The 16,492-nt window shown below is 42.7% G+C and overlaps 1 protein-coding gene across 2 annotated transcripts in view; it reads left to right on the top strand.

Moving 5' to 3' along the window:
* TIGD3 (tigger transposable element derived 3) overlaps positions 1–15,223 on the top strand; it is a 61,518-nt gene extending 46,295 nt beyond the window's left edge. For both annotated transcript variants that reach the window (XM_086938564.1, XM_086938565.1), the window contains one exon: positions 12,565–15,223. In XM_086938564.1, coding sequence (XP_086794690.1) covers positions 12,600–14,030 — 1,431 coding nt within the window. In that variant the 5' untranslated portion in view covers positions 12,565–12,599 and the 3' untranslated portion in view covers positions 14,031–15,223. The remainder of the gene's footprint in view (positions 1–12,564) is intronic.
* Positions 15,224–16,492: the final 1,269 nt, after the last annotated feature.

The following is a 16,492-nucleotide window of genomic DNA, read 5'->3' as shown; positions in this document are numbered from 1 at the left end:
ATGTCCCATATATACTGATGTCATCATGTCTTGCTAGGACTATAGGGAAACCCAGGGAATTGCGTCATTAAGGCCCTTAGTGTCACATTGAAGCTTGAAAATCCATTTTTGCTCTTTCAAAAATAGAAAACCTGACACATCGCTAATGTGTGATGGGATGAACGGATGTTCCAAAATTACCCACCGCAAATCTTCTGCCTGATGTTTGTGAGAGATGAAGTGGTTAGTGAGACAAGTCGACTGCTTTTGGCGTCTGATAGTACTCTTGTGTTCACTTACTCTGATTTTTATTTTCCGAGTCGTGTGGCCAACATATCTCAACGAACAGGGGCACGTTATCATATATATAACTCCCTCTGTATTGCAATTGGTATGTCGTTTCAATAACCATGGTCTGCCTGTACCTATGTCCACTTGATCAGTTTTGTAGGTCTGTGGGCATGCACTGCACGTGCCGCATGGAAAGTGGCCACGTACAGGGGGAAGGTTCCACAGTGTGTTGGTCGCATCAGTAGTCTGCAATCTTGGCCTTGTGTGTACTAAGGTATCACGTAGACTAGGAGCTCTCTTGAAGGCAAAGAGTGGAGGTGTAACTGTGGTATGTGCTATATTCAAAATATTCCAATGTCGTCTGATGGTTTTTTGAATTTGGTTAGAGAGGACACTGAAGGTACTGACGAAAGTTAGTCTCTCTAAAGGTGGTTTGTCAGTTTTCTTTTCCAACAATGCTTCACGATGGTTATTGGAAGCTCGTTTGCAGGCTCGACTCACTAGATGGCGAGGGTACTCTATTTCAAGCAGTTGTTTGGTCAGATTGGCAGCATGTTTTTCATACAGAGGTCGAGATGTACAGTTTCTGCGTACTCGCAGAAACTGTCCCACAGGTAGATTTTTCCGTAGAGCCCGTGGGTGGTGCTATTGAATACGAGGAGTGAATTCCTGGACATTGGTTTCTTATAAAGTTCACTCTCAAGTTTACCACCCCTAGGAAAGATTGAAATGTCTAGGAATGGCAAGTGTTGTTGACTGTACTCAACGGTAAACCTCAAGAAACGATTCTGCTGGTTGAGCCATCCATGAAATGCTTCCACCTCAAGTTGTATATATATATTACCTACTGGCGGTCGCTAGCAAGTAGTTATAGTTAGGACCTAGTTTCCATAGGAAAATCGTAACATTCTATTCCCAATAACTTTGGCGCCGGTTGACGAATCTTCGCGAAATTTTCAAAATATATGGCCCGCTCCGGTCCGCTCCTATCTTGAAAGTTTTGGGGTGATTTGGCAAGCGGGGCTGAGAAAAAAGGGGGGTCCCAAAATGTGTTTTCTCCATGTTAATTTCCATAGGAAATTTTGGACACGGCTGTAGCCTGAACTGCTGAACGGAATTACACCAAATTTGGCAAAAAGGTAGCCCTTGGTTCAGAAAGAACTCTTTTTGTTAAATGGTGTAAATCCGTTCAGTAGTTGCTGAGAAAACCAAAATAAAAAATATATCGATATATAGAGGTGCGCAGGATCCGCGCACCCTCCCGATCATGAGCTTCATGCTACTTGGCTGTGAAGACTCCAAACCAGGCAGTGTTGGCCGCCGTCTTGTGCCTCCTTAGAACCGAGGCACAAGAAAACAGAAAAACTAAGGTGCAAAACAAGAAAAGGGGGCAGGGTAGAAACACTGTGACCCCCTAGGCTTGCTTAGGGGGTCCCACAAGGACCCCCAGGGCCCCCCAAAAAATTCTTTTTTGAAAAATCGCAGAATGCGCGGATGATCCGCGGATCCTGCCGCAAAAATTCAAAAAACAAGCATTGAAAATGCAATAGGTCTCGCCTTTTATTAAGTTAAAGCCATTTGCTTTGCTATACAATGCCATTAGCAAAGCAAATGGCTTTAACTTAATCAAAGGCGAGACCTATTGCATTTTCAATGCTTGTATAGTAGCTTGTTTTGGCTTCTTTTAACGCGCGGTTGTAGTTTTTTAATTCAGCTAAATTATTTAGTCTATCAATGCTATCTTTTGGCAGTCTCCGTTTGTGCTCCAAAGTTCGTCATTTTCGTTTATTTGTTTTTAGTTCAGGTGCTGGTTCAGGTTTCTGATCGGGAATTAGAAGCCAGTTTACTATTGAGTTGGGAGCGCATTTTTCTAGCGACTTCTCGACCTCTCTCTGGAGTTGGGCAGCTGATGTGGAGGCAGAGCTAGAGAGGGGTGCAACAGAGTGACGGTGGGTGAAGTGAGTAGCAAAGGGTTCTTGGGTGATTAGGTTCCATGCTCTTTTCCCTATTTGATATGTTGTTTCAGCCTTGGATGATTTATTTGGTAGGACTGAAGAAAAAGGGATTAGGAAGTGATCTGTCCAATGAAGTGGTTTGATTGCGTGAAGGTTAATGGTCATTATATTGGAGAACACTAGGTCCAGGGTGTGACCAGCCTCGTGAGTTGGTTCCAGGATCCTCTGTGTTAGTTGCATTATGGCCATGTCATTTTCCAGGTGTTTAATGCCTGGAATGGCTGCATTTCCCTAGTGAAGGTTAAAATCGCCTCTAACTAAAAACTGGCTCTGTTTCAGACAGAGGGGGAAAAAGTTTTGTAAGTAAGTCAGTGCTTAGTCCGGGATGGTGGCCAGTAGGGTTGTAAATAACTGCCCCACCCAATTGTATGTAATTACCCTTTGAATCTGAGAAAGCTAGGATCTTATGAGACCCCACTTGGATAGTTGTGGAAGGAATGCAGGAGAGATGCTCTTTGAAGAGAATAGCTATACCACCGCCTCTCTTGCCCTTTCTATCCTGTTTTCGTATTTTATAAATGGGTGGTAGGGCAGAGACCGTGTCAGGGGTATTATTGTCATCAAGCCAGGTTTCAGTGACAAAAGCAAGCTCTGGGTTTAGGTCATCTAGTGTACCCCAAATCTCAGTGCTATGTTTAGGAAGGGATCTGGCATTAAGGTAGATGCAATTTAGGGTTGAGGTGCAATGCTGATTATTTGTACTTATCCCTGTGGTGTAAGTGTCTAGACATCCCCATTTACAGTCGAGGCAGGTGAAAGGACCTTCAAACTCCTCCGGAGAAGCTTTTTTGCAGCACATATTTGTCTTATTTAAAAAGCATATCTTGTGAGTAAGCAAGTGGAGAATGTTCTTCTGAGGTGGAAAGGGCAGAGTTTCTGACCCCTCGGCCTGGACGGGCGCAGACGGGCTTGCTTTAGGCGCGCCTTCGTGTCTAAGGCAATTGTTTTGGTGGAGCTGTCCTCATATTCATCTGATCAAGACGGGGGTTGCAAGGACCATCCCAGGCTGTTTTTGGCTCCGGGGACAACTACCTCCCCAGGGCGGTCCCCCCTTCCTGGAGCCATTACTAGCCCTGGGGATAGCCACAACGTTTTGTTTGGGACTCGGCTGAGTCCAAGTCCCAAAATGTCTCCCAACACTCTGGTTGAAGTGTTAGCAGCCAGTCAGGTCTCAGCATGAGATATGTTGGATGCTTAGAGGGTCCACGCCTCTAGATATATAAATTAATTTTTCCTTTAATATCTCAAAAACTACTGAATGGATTTACACCAAATCACAAAAAGCACTCTTTCTGGACCAAGATCTAGCTTTCTGCCTAATGTGGTGTAATTCCATTTACCAGTTCAGACTGTTGCTGTGCCTAAAATCTCGATGGGAATTAAAATGGGGAAAATGCTTTTTTTGACCCCCACCCCCCTTTTCTCGACCCCCACTTCACGGATCACTCCGAAACTTTCCATGCACATCTAGAAAAAGAAGGTCAAATTTTTTGGAAACATTTGTAAAGATTCATCAGACAGCGCCAAAGTTCTAATCAAGTCAAAAAAAGTTTTCCTATGGAAACTAGGTCCTAACTATAACTACCTACTGACGAATATATATATATATTTGGAAAATTACTGAACTCTATATGCATTGGCGTGTGTAGTTTGTGCTGTTTATTTCCCCAGCCTCATTTTCTTTGCATGTTATGGTTCAGGTACTCCATTTTCAAGGTCTCCTGATACCAAGGTTTAGCGGAGTGCAAGGTTAAGACTGGTGGATCAGTGACCCATTTTTTTCATGGCGACACAAAGATGTAAATAAATTCTGGAGCATCTACATTTTTCATCATACTCACTTGCAGACAAAGAGCACAAACTACATTAGCCGTCTTACCTCCTAAGTGTTGCATCTGAGCAGCGTACATGTCCCGGCCACACTTCATCATAAACAACTTTACTGGCCTGAGTTCTGTCGTGCTGTCTTGATACAGGAGATGCCATCTGATGGATGGGGGATGTAACTCTTAGGCATATATATGAGTTTATATGTTCGTCAGCGGAGGTCAGGGTTTATGTTTCAGAATTGTTTTAGTCACATGTCGATAAGAGGTGTGTTTTGAGGTATTAAATCAGTATGTTGTACTTGGGATCAATCCTCCCTCTCATTGAACAACGTCCCATCAATGAAATTATCAAGACTTTCTCGTAATCACTTAAGTGTAACCACAGGCATACCATCCTGCATAATACAACTCAATATACCTCTTCCTAGCACTAGACTTGTGGTGTAACTTGTGGTGTAACTGGTTCTGGTCTTTCAGGGAACAGAGGGACTGACTGATGTGCTCTAGCAATTTTCACTTGCAGCAACTGAACAGAGAGATACCTGTACCCCCTCCTGGCTATGAAGCTGGTAAACTCCAGATCCAGAGATCTTGTGCAACCTACAAGTCCTAGGTTTGAACAGAAAATAAAAGTGGTCTTCAAGATTCTCATTGTTATTGTTCAAACTTGAATAATCCACGTTTCGTTACAGATCAATGTACCCCGGCACTCCCAACATTTAATGCTTAATTATTCATTCCCTTTCAGCAAGAATCCTGAAAGGCTTTCAGACACTCTAATTACAGGAAACACAGATATTCAAATTATTCTGGAACATTTTTAGATTTCTTAAACTTTGTTCATTATCAATGTTTTAAATACAACACGTGTACAAGAACTGGTCACTTTCCAAGGTGATGTGTTCAAGTACTAAGCCAAGACACCTGAGGGTAATCGTGCGCTGTACAAATTCTATTAACATCAACATTTAACAATATATGCCGACATGAGTTCCGTCACATCTGTGACTTTGTCAAGGCTGTAAGGACAATGGTCAAAAGACATATATACAAGTTCCATGTCTCCTAAAGCTGTATGGTTTAATATTTACCTTTGTTAATGAAATAAGTGTTTTGGAAAAAAATATGCTCAAAATGGGAAGAAGGTGTTCCAAAGTAGTAAGAGGAGCATTGCAGGCATTTAAAAAAGAAAAACCATTGCGTAGTGTGACATAGCGCAGCACATTCCAAATTGTACATATCCTCTTTCTTTTCTTCATTTTCCCATCCTGCTTCTTTATAGTGTACATTCTCTGTTATATGTTATGACTAAATGTTTCATTGGGTGGGTAGAAAAATCTAAAGTAGTACAAACCTCCCAATCACACCACAACTACATGCACACTACAGGCTTATGTTGCAATTCTGCTTTTAATTTGCATAGAATTCTCCGGATGAGACCAGTTAGACGTGCTGAGAATTCTGACAGCAGTAATAATATTAGCATAGAAAGTTATATAAACAATGAAAACCCTCCACACAGGTTACAGAATAACAGCCATTGGCGTTACTGTCCGCTGGTACCAAGCTACCAAAATCAGGCATTTGACAGACAGAATGGGGAGAATAAATTAAATATAAATCACAAAATGATACATTCAGATCATACATGGGAAATTGGGATATGAATCGGGAATTTTGCAAGTTAACATATTTCATAAACTGTTTCCAGCACTGTGACAAGGAAAGTTTGGGATGAGCAGGATGCACAAAGGCTGACAGTTGAGTTGACGGCACAAAGGCTGAAAATAGCGAGTATTGCCTAGGTTCAGGGGCATTCATGGGTGGCGCAAAGGCTGATGGTGAGTTAGCGTAGAGCAGCGGTTTCCAACCTGTGGTCCGTGGATCTCCATGGGTCCGTGACACAGTCCCAGGGGGTCCGCAAGCAACAGTTTTAAAAGCACTGCACCTTTCCTTGTATATTCAGCAATTTTTGGGCAACAATAAAAGTGTAAAGGTAACTCTGCTGATTAATGTACCTGCTGGAGATAGATGGGAGTTTTCTCTTGTGGCAGTTTTGATTCATCTGAGGTAGCGCAAATGGTTAATACGCCTGCTACAAAGAACGTGTACCATACATATCAAAGAACAGTATTTTATGTGCATAGCTCGGTGGGTTACTTTTTTTGTCTTGTTACAGAGTTTCTTTTGTTACTGTGCAGTTCATAAGTTACAATTGTAATCTAGCACAGTAGCTATGAAGCGCCATCAAAGAGCTGCATGCAAACTGCATGGTACAAGTTAGAAAGTAATTTTTTTCCCCAGTCTTTCATTATCCTGATTCTGCTACAAAAGGTTTGTTTGGGTAGAAACACGTTCTTATTATTAAAGTCAACGCTAATGTGAATGTCAATGTTATGCTGTGAATCCTGAGTTTGTGCTTCTCCCGACCAAGCACTCTTAAAAAAACTCCTACCAGTATGGATGAGATGTGAATCCTACACCTTGTAATCCCCTTTGCCTTATGTAACATTTTGTATACATTGATTTACTCATGTATGATTCTTTGTCTCTGTTTGTGTGTGATGTAAAGTGCTCCGACACCCTACACTAGTATGAGAGCTGCTATAAAAAAATTGAAATACATGTGACAGAGCTGCTTTGGGGAGATGAGAGGCAATGTTGGAGGGTGAAAGTGAGGGAATCGTTAAAAAGCTCCCCAAAAAATTGTCGTATCCTGGTGAACAGTAAGGTCTTCATTTACTATGCTTTAAAATCTAACACCATTGAATATATCATGACAAATGTGTTGTCGAATGCACCATTTCCCCCAAGTGTTTGTGGGGGAGAAATGCCCTGAACCCCTATTTATATTGGTCAGGCTCGCTTGCTGCACTTGCTATGCACTGTATGGGGACTGGTCTGACAACACTTTGAGTTTTCAGTCCAGTCCTAGCAGGAGCAGGAGCCTCATACCACGAAATAAAACCAAACTTTGAAAAGTTAGTCGCTGAGATGCAGCACCAACCTTCCCATTAAAATGTTTTGATTTTTGCATATTTTTTCGATATAAAATAAAATCTTCAGTAATTTGAGTATTTGTTTGGTGTGTACTTGTTTGTGTATTTCTTGCGAATTATTGTTTTAATGTTTGAAATTTAAGTTGTACAAATTGCTTGGGGGTCCCTGACTTCCATTGAGGACTCAGCGAGGGTCCTCATGAGTCAAAAGGTTGGGAACCACTGGTGTAGAGGATCAGCGGTGAGCAGGTAGCACACAGGTCAGAGTTGGGCAGGTAAGACCCAGGCTCGGGTGGGTGAGTAGAACACAGGCTGAGGGGTAGAAGATAGGTCTCAGACAAAATAAAGGACAGGCAGCATGCAGGCTCGAAGTTGAGAAGATAGTACATTCGAAGGCTCAGAAGTGGGTAGGTAACAGTGTGGTTAGATAGTTCCTGAGCAGTACAACGAGATAACACATAATCCTCCCTAGTCAGAAGAAAGCCGGCATGCATTATCCCTTAAATACCAGCTTGAAATATGTTTTATAAATCCATTAGTTGTGTACAAAGCATTAGATTGTCAGTTTCTGAAAATATTATATTTCAGTTGCCTAATTATGCTAAATTTCCCCCAGACAGAATCATAATGTTTTCATCAAAAACAATATTTTTGTTCAGAAAATGTTTTTGTAAGTATATTTTTGGTTTTAGACTGCAGCTGGTCGTTTTCACCAAGCACCCTCCTGTGCTCTCAAACATGGGTACACCGTGCCTTTTATCATAATCAAATATTGATGATGCCCATCTTGTGGCACGGTTTTTAATAACCTTTATTCCGGGGAAAGAATCAGGATGTATACAAGACTGTCCACATTATGTCAAGTTTGGGTCATTATTATGACAGAGGTGGAAAGAATATCTCTAAGAATGTCCACAGCATATCATGAGTGACCCTATCCCAGGGATAGTCCGAATTATGCTAGGGTGGCCATTCTGTGCAATGACTGAGTCTGTATTATGGCAGGGTGTAACCTTAAGGGTTCACAAGGAGGGAAGGAGCCAACACTGAAGTGCGATATTGCTGTTTTATTGGGTGGTTCTACAAAGTCAATGAACGTCCTAGTTTTAACTTGTGTCCATAAGGCAAAGGTTCTTGCGGGGAAGGGGGGTGGCTTCCGGTTCTTGGGCTGGTGTAGTCCTCCTTTTTGGCCCATCTCGCTCAAACCCAAAACAAAAGGAAAAGAAACGTGGCCGTTAGCTCACAGCACGTTATCTCTCAAGACTTGGGGAAAGGGAGTGAAAGCAACACACGTGAGGAAGGCAAAAATACCGTCACCAGATATCCAAGATCGAGTATACCCGGAATGTGTAGGGTGCTGTGCTCAATGTCCTCAGTGCCCGGCCAAGTCTCTCCCTCCTCCCTCGGTTACCCGGTCCCTGGTCATTTAAAGGTTAACAAGGTACCCAAGCTTTCCGTACCTGGTATAGCCACGCGTCTTCCTGTGCGTGGCTGGGCGATTCATGGGGACGTTCGCCTCCTGGCTTCTCCTGTGATGCCGCCTCCGGTTCGTTCTCTCAGTCCAGCTGGCGGGTACTGGTTTCCCCGTCTGCAGCTTGGGCCGTCTCTCCAGGGGGCGAGTCTCACTCCTCCGGCGTCCTCCGCGTCCAGTCCTCCAAGGTGGGTGGTTTCTCTTCAGTTTCCCGGCTCCGACTCACGCCTCACCATCCACAACTTCGTGTCTTCCGGGTCCGCCTTTGTCCTCCCTGTGCCCGACTCTGATTGGCTTGCGGACTCCTCAGTCATAGGGCGGAGTTCCAGTCCGGGAAGTCCAAGCCATCCTTAAAGGGTCCGGACCAGTCCTGAAAGCGAGATCGAGAGTCCGTTACGGGGCATGTCTTGACCCCGTGACACAGGGATAGTATGTTCCAATAAAGTTCGCAGTATGCCAGGTCAGACACTATTATGCCGGTAGTAGCTAGAATGTTGCCAGAAATATGTCATAGAGGTAATCATCCTTCTAACATTCACGCTGCTTTCTCTCACACAGCCATGTCTTGGCTGAAACTTATATAAGATTTGTCACCAAATACTCTGTTACTTTAACATATTAGATGTATATCAAACAAGAACGTGTGCAAAACATTAGATGTATATTAAACAAGAACGTGTGCATACTAAAATCTGGTGGAATACTTTAAAGGTATTTACCTAAAAAGCCCCACTAACCTACAAGAAATCACCTAACATCAAAATATATGTCTGTTCCTCAGAATTCAAATAATGAAGCAACAATACTGTTGGAATATTTTATACAGGTAACTATCGGCTTCTACACTTGTCTACAGAATTCAATTTTGCACATTGGGTATCAACAAAAGCAAGAAGATGAACGTACGAGACTAGAAATCATATCCCAGAATACAACTGATTCACTATGTTAGCACACAAGCAATATATATTATATACCTCTAGCTGGGAATCCAGATCTTAAGAGTACTATACTACTACTGAACATCTACATAACATTGAATAGTCACCAAGAACACAGAAAAGAAACACCCAACCAGATCATTACAAATATAACCATATGGACAAAAGAACATTTATTTGCAGCTGAGCATATACAACTGTCAAGTCGAAGTGACAACAGAAATGAGATTAAATAAAATACAAGGTACGGATATGACAACTTGGCCAGCAGGCATCTCTAAATTTGAGGGACAGAGTTTTATCGGGCCTGCACACGTAATGTCCTCTGCCATTGCGATGGATTATATTCCTTCCACCAAACTCAAAATCAGGCCTATAATTTTCAAAAGGACACTCACACACGCTTGGTGCAGCTCATGACAAAAATGCACAGCTTTGGTAAATCATGACCTGCATGTAGATACAGTTAGTAACACTAGGGGTATAGGTATCCTGACCAGGGGCAGTATACCTTTTCTATATTTCTGTATTAAATAATGCACATTTTTTCATTACTTGTGTTTTATTTAGCCATCACATTGTGGACTCTGCCAAACCTTGGTACCAATTAAAAATCCTAATATTCGCTATGGGCATACGCAACAGAACAATATTTATGAAACTTGAATAGCTCTAAATAATAATTTACTCGGTTTCATTTTTCACAAAGCACACACTTTGGTATCTTGTATAGCATTCTTGCACAAATTGTGTTTAATGTCTCAGCTTTGCTGTAGAAGTCTCACACAAAACGCTTTGCCTGTTTTATCGTTTCTGTTACTTAGGTTTAGTTGATATGGTCTGAGGGATAGATTTGTGTCTTTAATATTTTGTGTTGCTGTCTTGAAAAGGCTCAAGGGCTCACAAAGCCTGAGGGAGCCACGCCTGCTGAACATCACAATAAATGCACATCTAATTCATGGTCTCAAGGAAGTTATTTAATCGTACAATTGACTTAGATCAATTTGTATACATACATTCCTTTCACTCACACTCACTCTCCTATCACCCACTACTTCTTTTGCCAATTAATTTCCTTATATATTCTTATGTTATATTCTTTATTTTCCCTTTTCATTTCTCACCCCCATTCCTTTCTCCTAGTAGGTCTTGCTTGCATCTCTTGTTTCCCTTGCTCACAAAAGGAGGCTTCCCTTCTGCCCTCGTATGCATTGCAGTTTGGTCCACAGCCTGAAAGAGAAAAAGATTTAAGCGAAATAGTGTATACATTCACCAGTGTTACAGAGTCCACTCACTAGAAGATATTTTTAATGTGAAAGCTTTACAGTTAACAGTTGCAACATTTACTTGGGAACGTAGGGCCACATGTATCAAGATTTGGAATAGTGACAACCTAATTGTGATTTTCAACGAATCGCAATTAGGTAATCAGTATTCCAAATGTATGAAGCTCCAAGAATTTCATTTAGCGATTCATATGGGCTCACAAATCGACCTACCTCAATAATATTAATGAGGAAGGACGCAATTTGCGACCCCACTAGGTATCGTTAAAATCACGGGGATGGTGGCCTGCTGGGGTCAGCAGACCACCATGTCCGTGATTGCTTGTTAATAAAGCAAGCATTTTTTTTTTATGCAGCCTATTTTTCTCAAAGGAAAATGGGTTGCATTTAAAAACAAAATTCAGTCCATGGGACTACTGCTTGTTATTAAAAAACGTTTATGCCTCCATTCCTTCCCAAAGGGGTCCCTTGTGGGCCCCTTCACATTTGCGAATGAGTTGTTTTGCGACGGCATTCACAGTCAGAAAACATTCATACATACCACTGCGAGTCGCTATTTGGAAGGGACACCCTGAACACGCCCCTTCCAAATACCGAAAAGCCAACCCATTTTGTGATTTGGTAATCGGTTACTGAATTGCAAAATACGGTTTGATACATGTAAATACCCTGTTTTGTGTTTGCGAACGGGCCAATTCTATGAATCAGCCCATTTGTTAAGGCAAAATGGGTTGATGCATGTGGCTCATGGAGTTTTGATGGCTTCGGCAGTTGAGTAATTCACACTATAAATCAAGATGTAGATAAAGTGAAAAAGTGTCCGTCCAGCTTTTACAGGCATTTTCATTGTGTGCAGGCACACAAATACAACCGTGGGGTGAACTTTGCTCCAACCTCTGCATAGGAATATGGACCATAAGAAGTAAACAGAGGCTGTTCCCACTCACTGGGCAGCAGATCTTAAGGCTGTTTGTACAGTGCATGATCAGCAAGAATCTTCATTTGCCCGGCTGAGCTCTCTAGTTTTCACCTCTATTCATCTCCATCCATCCTTCCATCATAGAGGCCTGGTGCTTGCTCGCACATGGTGCGTTCCTTCCCAGGTCTCACCGCTAAACCTCCATAAGTGCTCAGCAATCTACTGTAGGCAGCCAGCTGCCTGGCAGTGGGGTTTAGAAGCAGTCACTGAGAAGCGACAGTGCCTTCTTCTGGTATGGAGTTAATATTAACTAGACAAGCCGAGAATAGGCTTGGGTAGCTTGTTAATACAATGTACTCCACATTCCCAGATATCCACATTCTCACAATTGTTTTTTTTCCCAGTGTTTGGCCAAGGCTGAGCCCAAATGTAGGCAATAACATCATAGGCATTTCTATATGTAGGGGTCAATTATAGAAATTGTGACTATAATATGGGTGTTATGTATTCACTAATTGCACCAGCTCAAATAGCCAGTGGTACCAATAAAATACCCGTCTGATGGAAGCTCTATTTTACCCAATGAAAAAAGGTATCTAAACTCAGTCTTACAAATCAAACTCTAGGCCAAAAACTGCAACTAATCTCAATAGTCACTCTAAAGACGTGAATGCTTAGGGTGGGTAGAAGAAAGAAAATGATACATGTTCAATTATTCACTATACTATGTACTTGTGCAGTCTTTGATCAAGTATGTTTACAAGTATGTCTTAAGCATGTGTGTCCTATAACTCACTTTCTCTTGTTCTTTAATAAAAAATCTTTTTTTCCTAGATCATTGATGGGCCAGTAAGAACTGTGTAATCAGGATGGAACTCAATGGAAAGAAAAAGCTCCATGCTTTGTCCCTGGCTGAAAAGATTCAGGTCTTGCAGATGCTGGATGAGTCAAAGATGTCCCAGTCAGAGGTGGCTCGAAGATTCGGAGTTTCCCAACCACAAGTCTCCAGGATCTGCAAGAACAAGGAAAGGCTGCTTGCAGATTGGGGCAGCGGGACTGCCAACCATGAGCGGAAGCGCAAGCGCGAGTCCAAGTATAGTAGCATTGACGAAGCTCTCCTCTGCTGGTTCCACATTGCCAGGACTAAGATGTTTGTTGTCACCGGTCCAATGCTGCTCCAGAAAGCCAAGGAGCTGGCAGACATCATGGGCCAGGACTTCATTCCTAGCATTGGGTGGCTGGTGTGCTGGAAACGCAGGAACAATGTTTATTTTGGCCAGAGTTACACCTCCAGAGCTAACCACATTACCCACACAATCTGTGAGGACAGTGGTGGAACCGCGCTGCCACAGATCTTAAAAAATTACACGCCAGAAAACATATTCAGTTGTAAAGAAATATGTTTGCTCCATAAGATGGTGTCTGTTGAGGCAAGTAACTTGTCGAAAGAAGACAAGGAAGGGATCTGTGTGCTCTTATGTATTAACAGTCGTGGTAGTGAGAAACGGAAGCCTGTGGTGGTTGGGAGGTATGTGCCCAGGCGCTGCTTCTTTGGTGCGAACAATGACCGATTACCAGCAGTATACCGAAGCAGTTGCAATGGCTGGATGACATTTGATCTCTTTTTGGAGTGGCTGGTGGACTTTGATCGGGAGATGGGAAAACAAGTTCGAAATGTTGCTTTAATTGTAGGCCATGGCCTTGTCCGGCCTGATACCGAGATGGCCAACGTGAAGCTGGTGTTCCTTCCTCGACACGATCGGGCAGTGTCCCCACTGCACTCGGAGATCATTCGGAATTTCAAATCCCATTACAAGGGGCGACTCCTGGGAAAAATATCCTCCATCAGGACCGAGACAGACAGATCTCCAGTCTCAATTGCCAACAGCTTGACAATGCTAGACACCATCCATATGATCGCAGCAGCCTGGGAGAAAGTGCCCCCTGCTCTTGTCGAGCAGTGCTTTTCAGAAGCTGGCTTCAACCCAGGGAGGCACAACCATGGCCCTTTGTCTAATACGCCCCCACCAAAGGCCATAAGTCACAAGGAGTTCAGCCATTTTATTGACCTTGAAGAGGAAATCACTTTCTGCCAACCCAAGGGTAACTACATGTATAAGGAGGAAGAGAAGGGCGAAAGGGGCCGCGAGGAGCTGCTGGACAGCCTCCCCACCAAAGCAGACGCCCTCAAAGCTCTAGGGACCCTTAGACGGTGGTTTGAATCTAATGGCTCAACCGAGGACGTATTCCTGAAGTTTTATGACTGCGAAGAAGAAGTTGAGCGTTTGTGCTGCCAGTGAAAGAAAATACATTCTAATATTTTCATGCATTGCAGTTTGAAAACACAAAGAGCTGCACTGTTAGTGCACTTTAAGGTTGAAAGAACGTGTTCAAGAACAGGGTTCTTTTGTATGTTAATTCGGTGCGGTTAGCAGCGCTTTTCACACGGTTTGCCATTACTGAATCTGGTTTCACATGTTTCCTCATTTTTCCCAATTGAAATGTATTATTTTTCCATTTTATGGTTTTATTTGTGAAACCTGCCTCTGCTTGCTGGTGGATCAATTTCTTAGCATTCCATCATTAATGTGAAAAATAAGAAGAAACTAAGATGAGATAAATCAAAGTTAGTATATTTTACTATTTTTCTTTTTGCATATGGGAGGCTTTCACCAACAGAGGTTCATAGTTGGAAAGATAAAGAAGTGACTTACAAGTAAATAAGTGATTTTAAAGTGGCAAGGTGTTTAAGTGAAGGCAATATAAACAGTGTAATTGTATAAAAACAGCATATAAAATGTTTTGATCATTTATAGACATCAATCCCTAAGAGCTCGAGTCTCCAGTAGCCCTCCTTTGGATACTGTTATTTGTCATGGGGTGGAGACCTTAGGGTATGGATTGTCAGGATACATCGATGTCTTGACCCAAGAATGTGCGTGAATGCGTTAGTCTCCGCGGGTCTTCTTCAGGACAAGATGTGGACAGCCTATATGAAGGGAATGATCGAACAATGAGTGGAGAGTGTTTCATACAAGTGTCGTAAGCAACTGATGGTCCGAGACCTACCAGTACCACTTGTGGTCCTTAAAAGAATTAAAGATGCGAAAACCACAGTTTGGTTGGATTGTAGAAGGAAGCGAATAAATAAAGGGTTGGTAAGGTGGGTGGGGGCTTGGAGGACTGTAGCCCCGTAGAAATCAATTGACTGGAAACAAGTGTACCTTAGAATTTAGCAGGAGCTGGGATTAATCAGTTTGCTCAGAGAGGAAAATGATCCAGAGTACACCCCAATTAAATCTAAACAAGGTGCATTTAATTCAACAAGTGAATAGGTTTGCACATGCATGAATAGTCAAGCCTTTCAATTTTTATGTTGAGAGATAAGATGGGGGAGCCACAAGCAGGCATGTCAAGCGCAACCAGGTGCTACACACCACAGCCAGAAAATGTATATATTAGAGTCAATACACATGTTGGTATGCATTAAAAATGGTGGCTGAATGTTGATTGTTTATTTAAGCTTGTTGGACATAGAAACAGCTCTAGTCTTATCACAGGAGAAAGGATAACGGGACTCCATGTGGGAAGTAATCCGCATAGCCGAGAAATCCGGGCGCGCATTAGATTTTAAGGGTCAGAAAAAGGCAGGACAAGTCCTCCGATTTATGTACGGCCTAATCTCAGGATAAAGAATAACGGAACCCCATGTGGGTAGTAATCAGCGTAGTCGGAAAATCTGGGAGCGCATTCAATTTTAAGGGTCAGAAAAGGCAGGACAAGTGCTCCTATTTAAAAGGCAGGACAAGTCGTCTGATTTATGAACAGCCTATCGATCAGCAAAACTGTGAGGGAATTATCAAACGTACACGATTGAAAAGCAACTGACAGCGGGGTGCTAACGTGCCTTACCTTCAATCAAGCCTTCCTTAGATTAATCACGTGGCCTGTGTCGGATGCAGCGTAAAGGAATTTAAAGAAGAGCCTGTCAGTGTCAAAGACGTGTACGTCATGACGTGCCAATTGTGCACAACTCAGGGCTTCCGCATACGGCTGTCAACGCTTGACAGTGACTGACACGATGTGACGTGCTAATGCGAAACGCAGTCTTGTGCATCCTAGGGCTCGATTGACAGGAGTCAAGCGTCACGCAATAATAACAACCACACCAAATATTTGCACTTAGCATAAAAGATCACTTTATTAAGCCAGGCAACATAAATTAGAAACTTGCTACAAAAAACATTATTGGAACAAATACCCCATTGTCATTACTCTTGAAACTTTTTGCTATTCAACCAAATATTCCCCACAAAACTTCTCATCAAAAATACCCCATGAAATGCACAATCCCAATCAACCTTTCGAACCCCCCTCCCCCACCCCAGAGGGAAGGATAAGCCCGCTCCAGACCATCCAACCCCCAAGAAAAAATGCCCTAAATGAAAATCAGCGAACCAGAAAAATGCTACCTGACCTAACGTGACTTTTTAAAAAAATGTTTGTATTTCTTATAGGGAGGGTGGGTGGGTCACAAAACGAATCCTCCCAATCTCCTCACCTAAAAACCTCAGTTTTTCCCTAACCCCCGCCTCCTTTGCTCGTGCTGATAAGCCCCGCCCCCTGCCTGCCCAGAGCCCTCACGCGCTGTGTGGACAGTTCCACCGCACAAATTTCCTGTAGGGGACAGCGGCTCGTGCCGTGATCCTCTTGGGACCCCATTGCACAATAACAACAACCACACCAAATATTTGTACTTCGC

Source organism: Lissotriton vulgaris, chromosome 9 (genome assembly GCF_964263255.1).
Source record: "Lissotriton vulgaris chromosome 9, aLisVul1.2, whole genome shotgun sequence".
Lineage (NCBI taxonomy): Eukaryota > Metazoa > Chordata > Amphibia > Caudata > Salamandridae > Lissotriton > Lissotriton vulgaris.
Note: the sequence above shows the minus strand (reverse complement) of the source record. Positions and strands in the feature narration are given on the sequence as shown.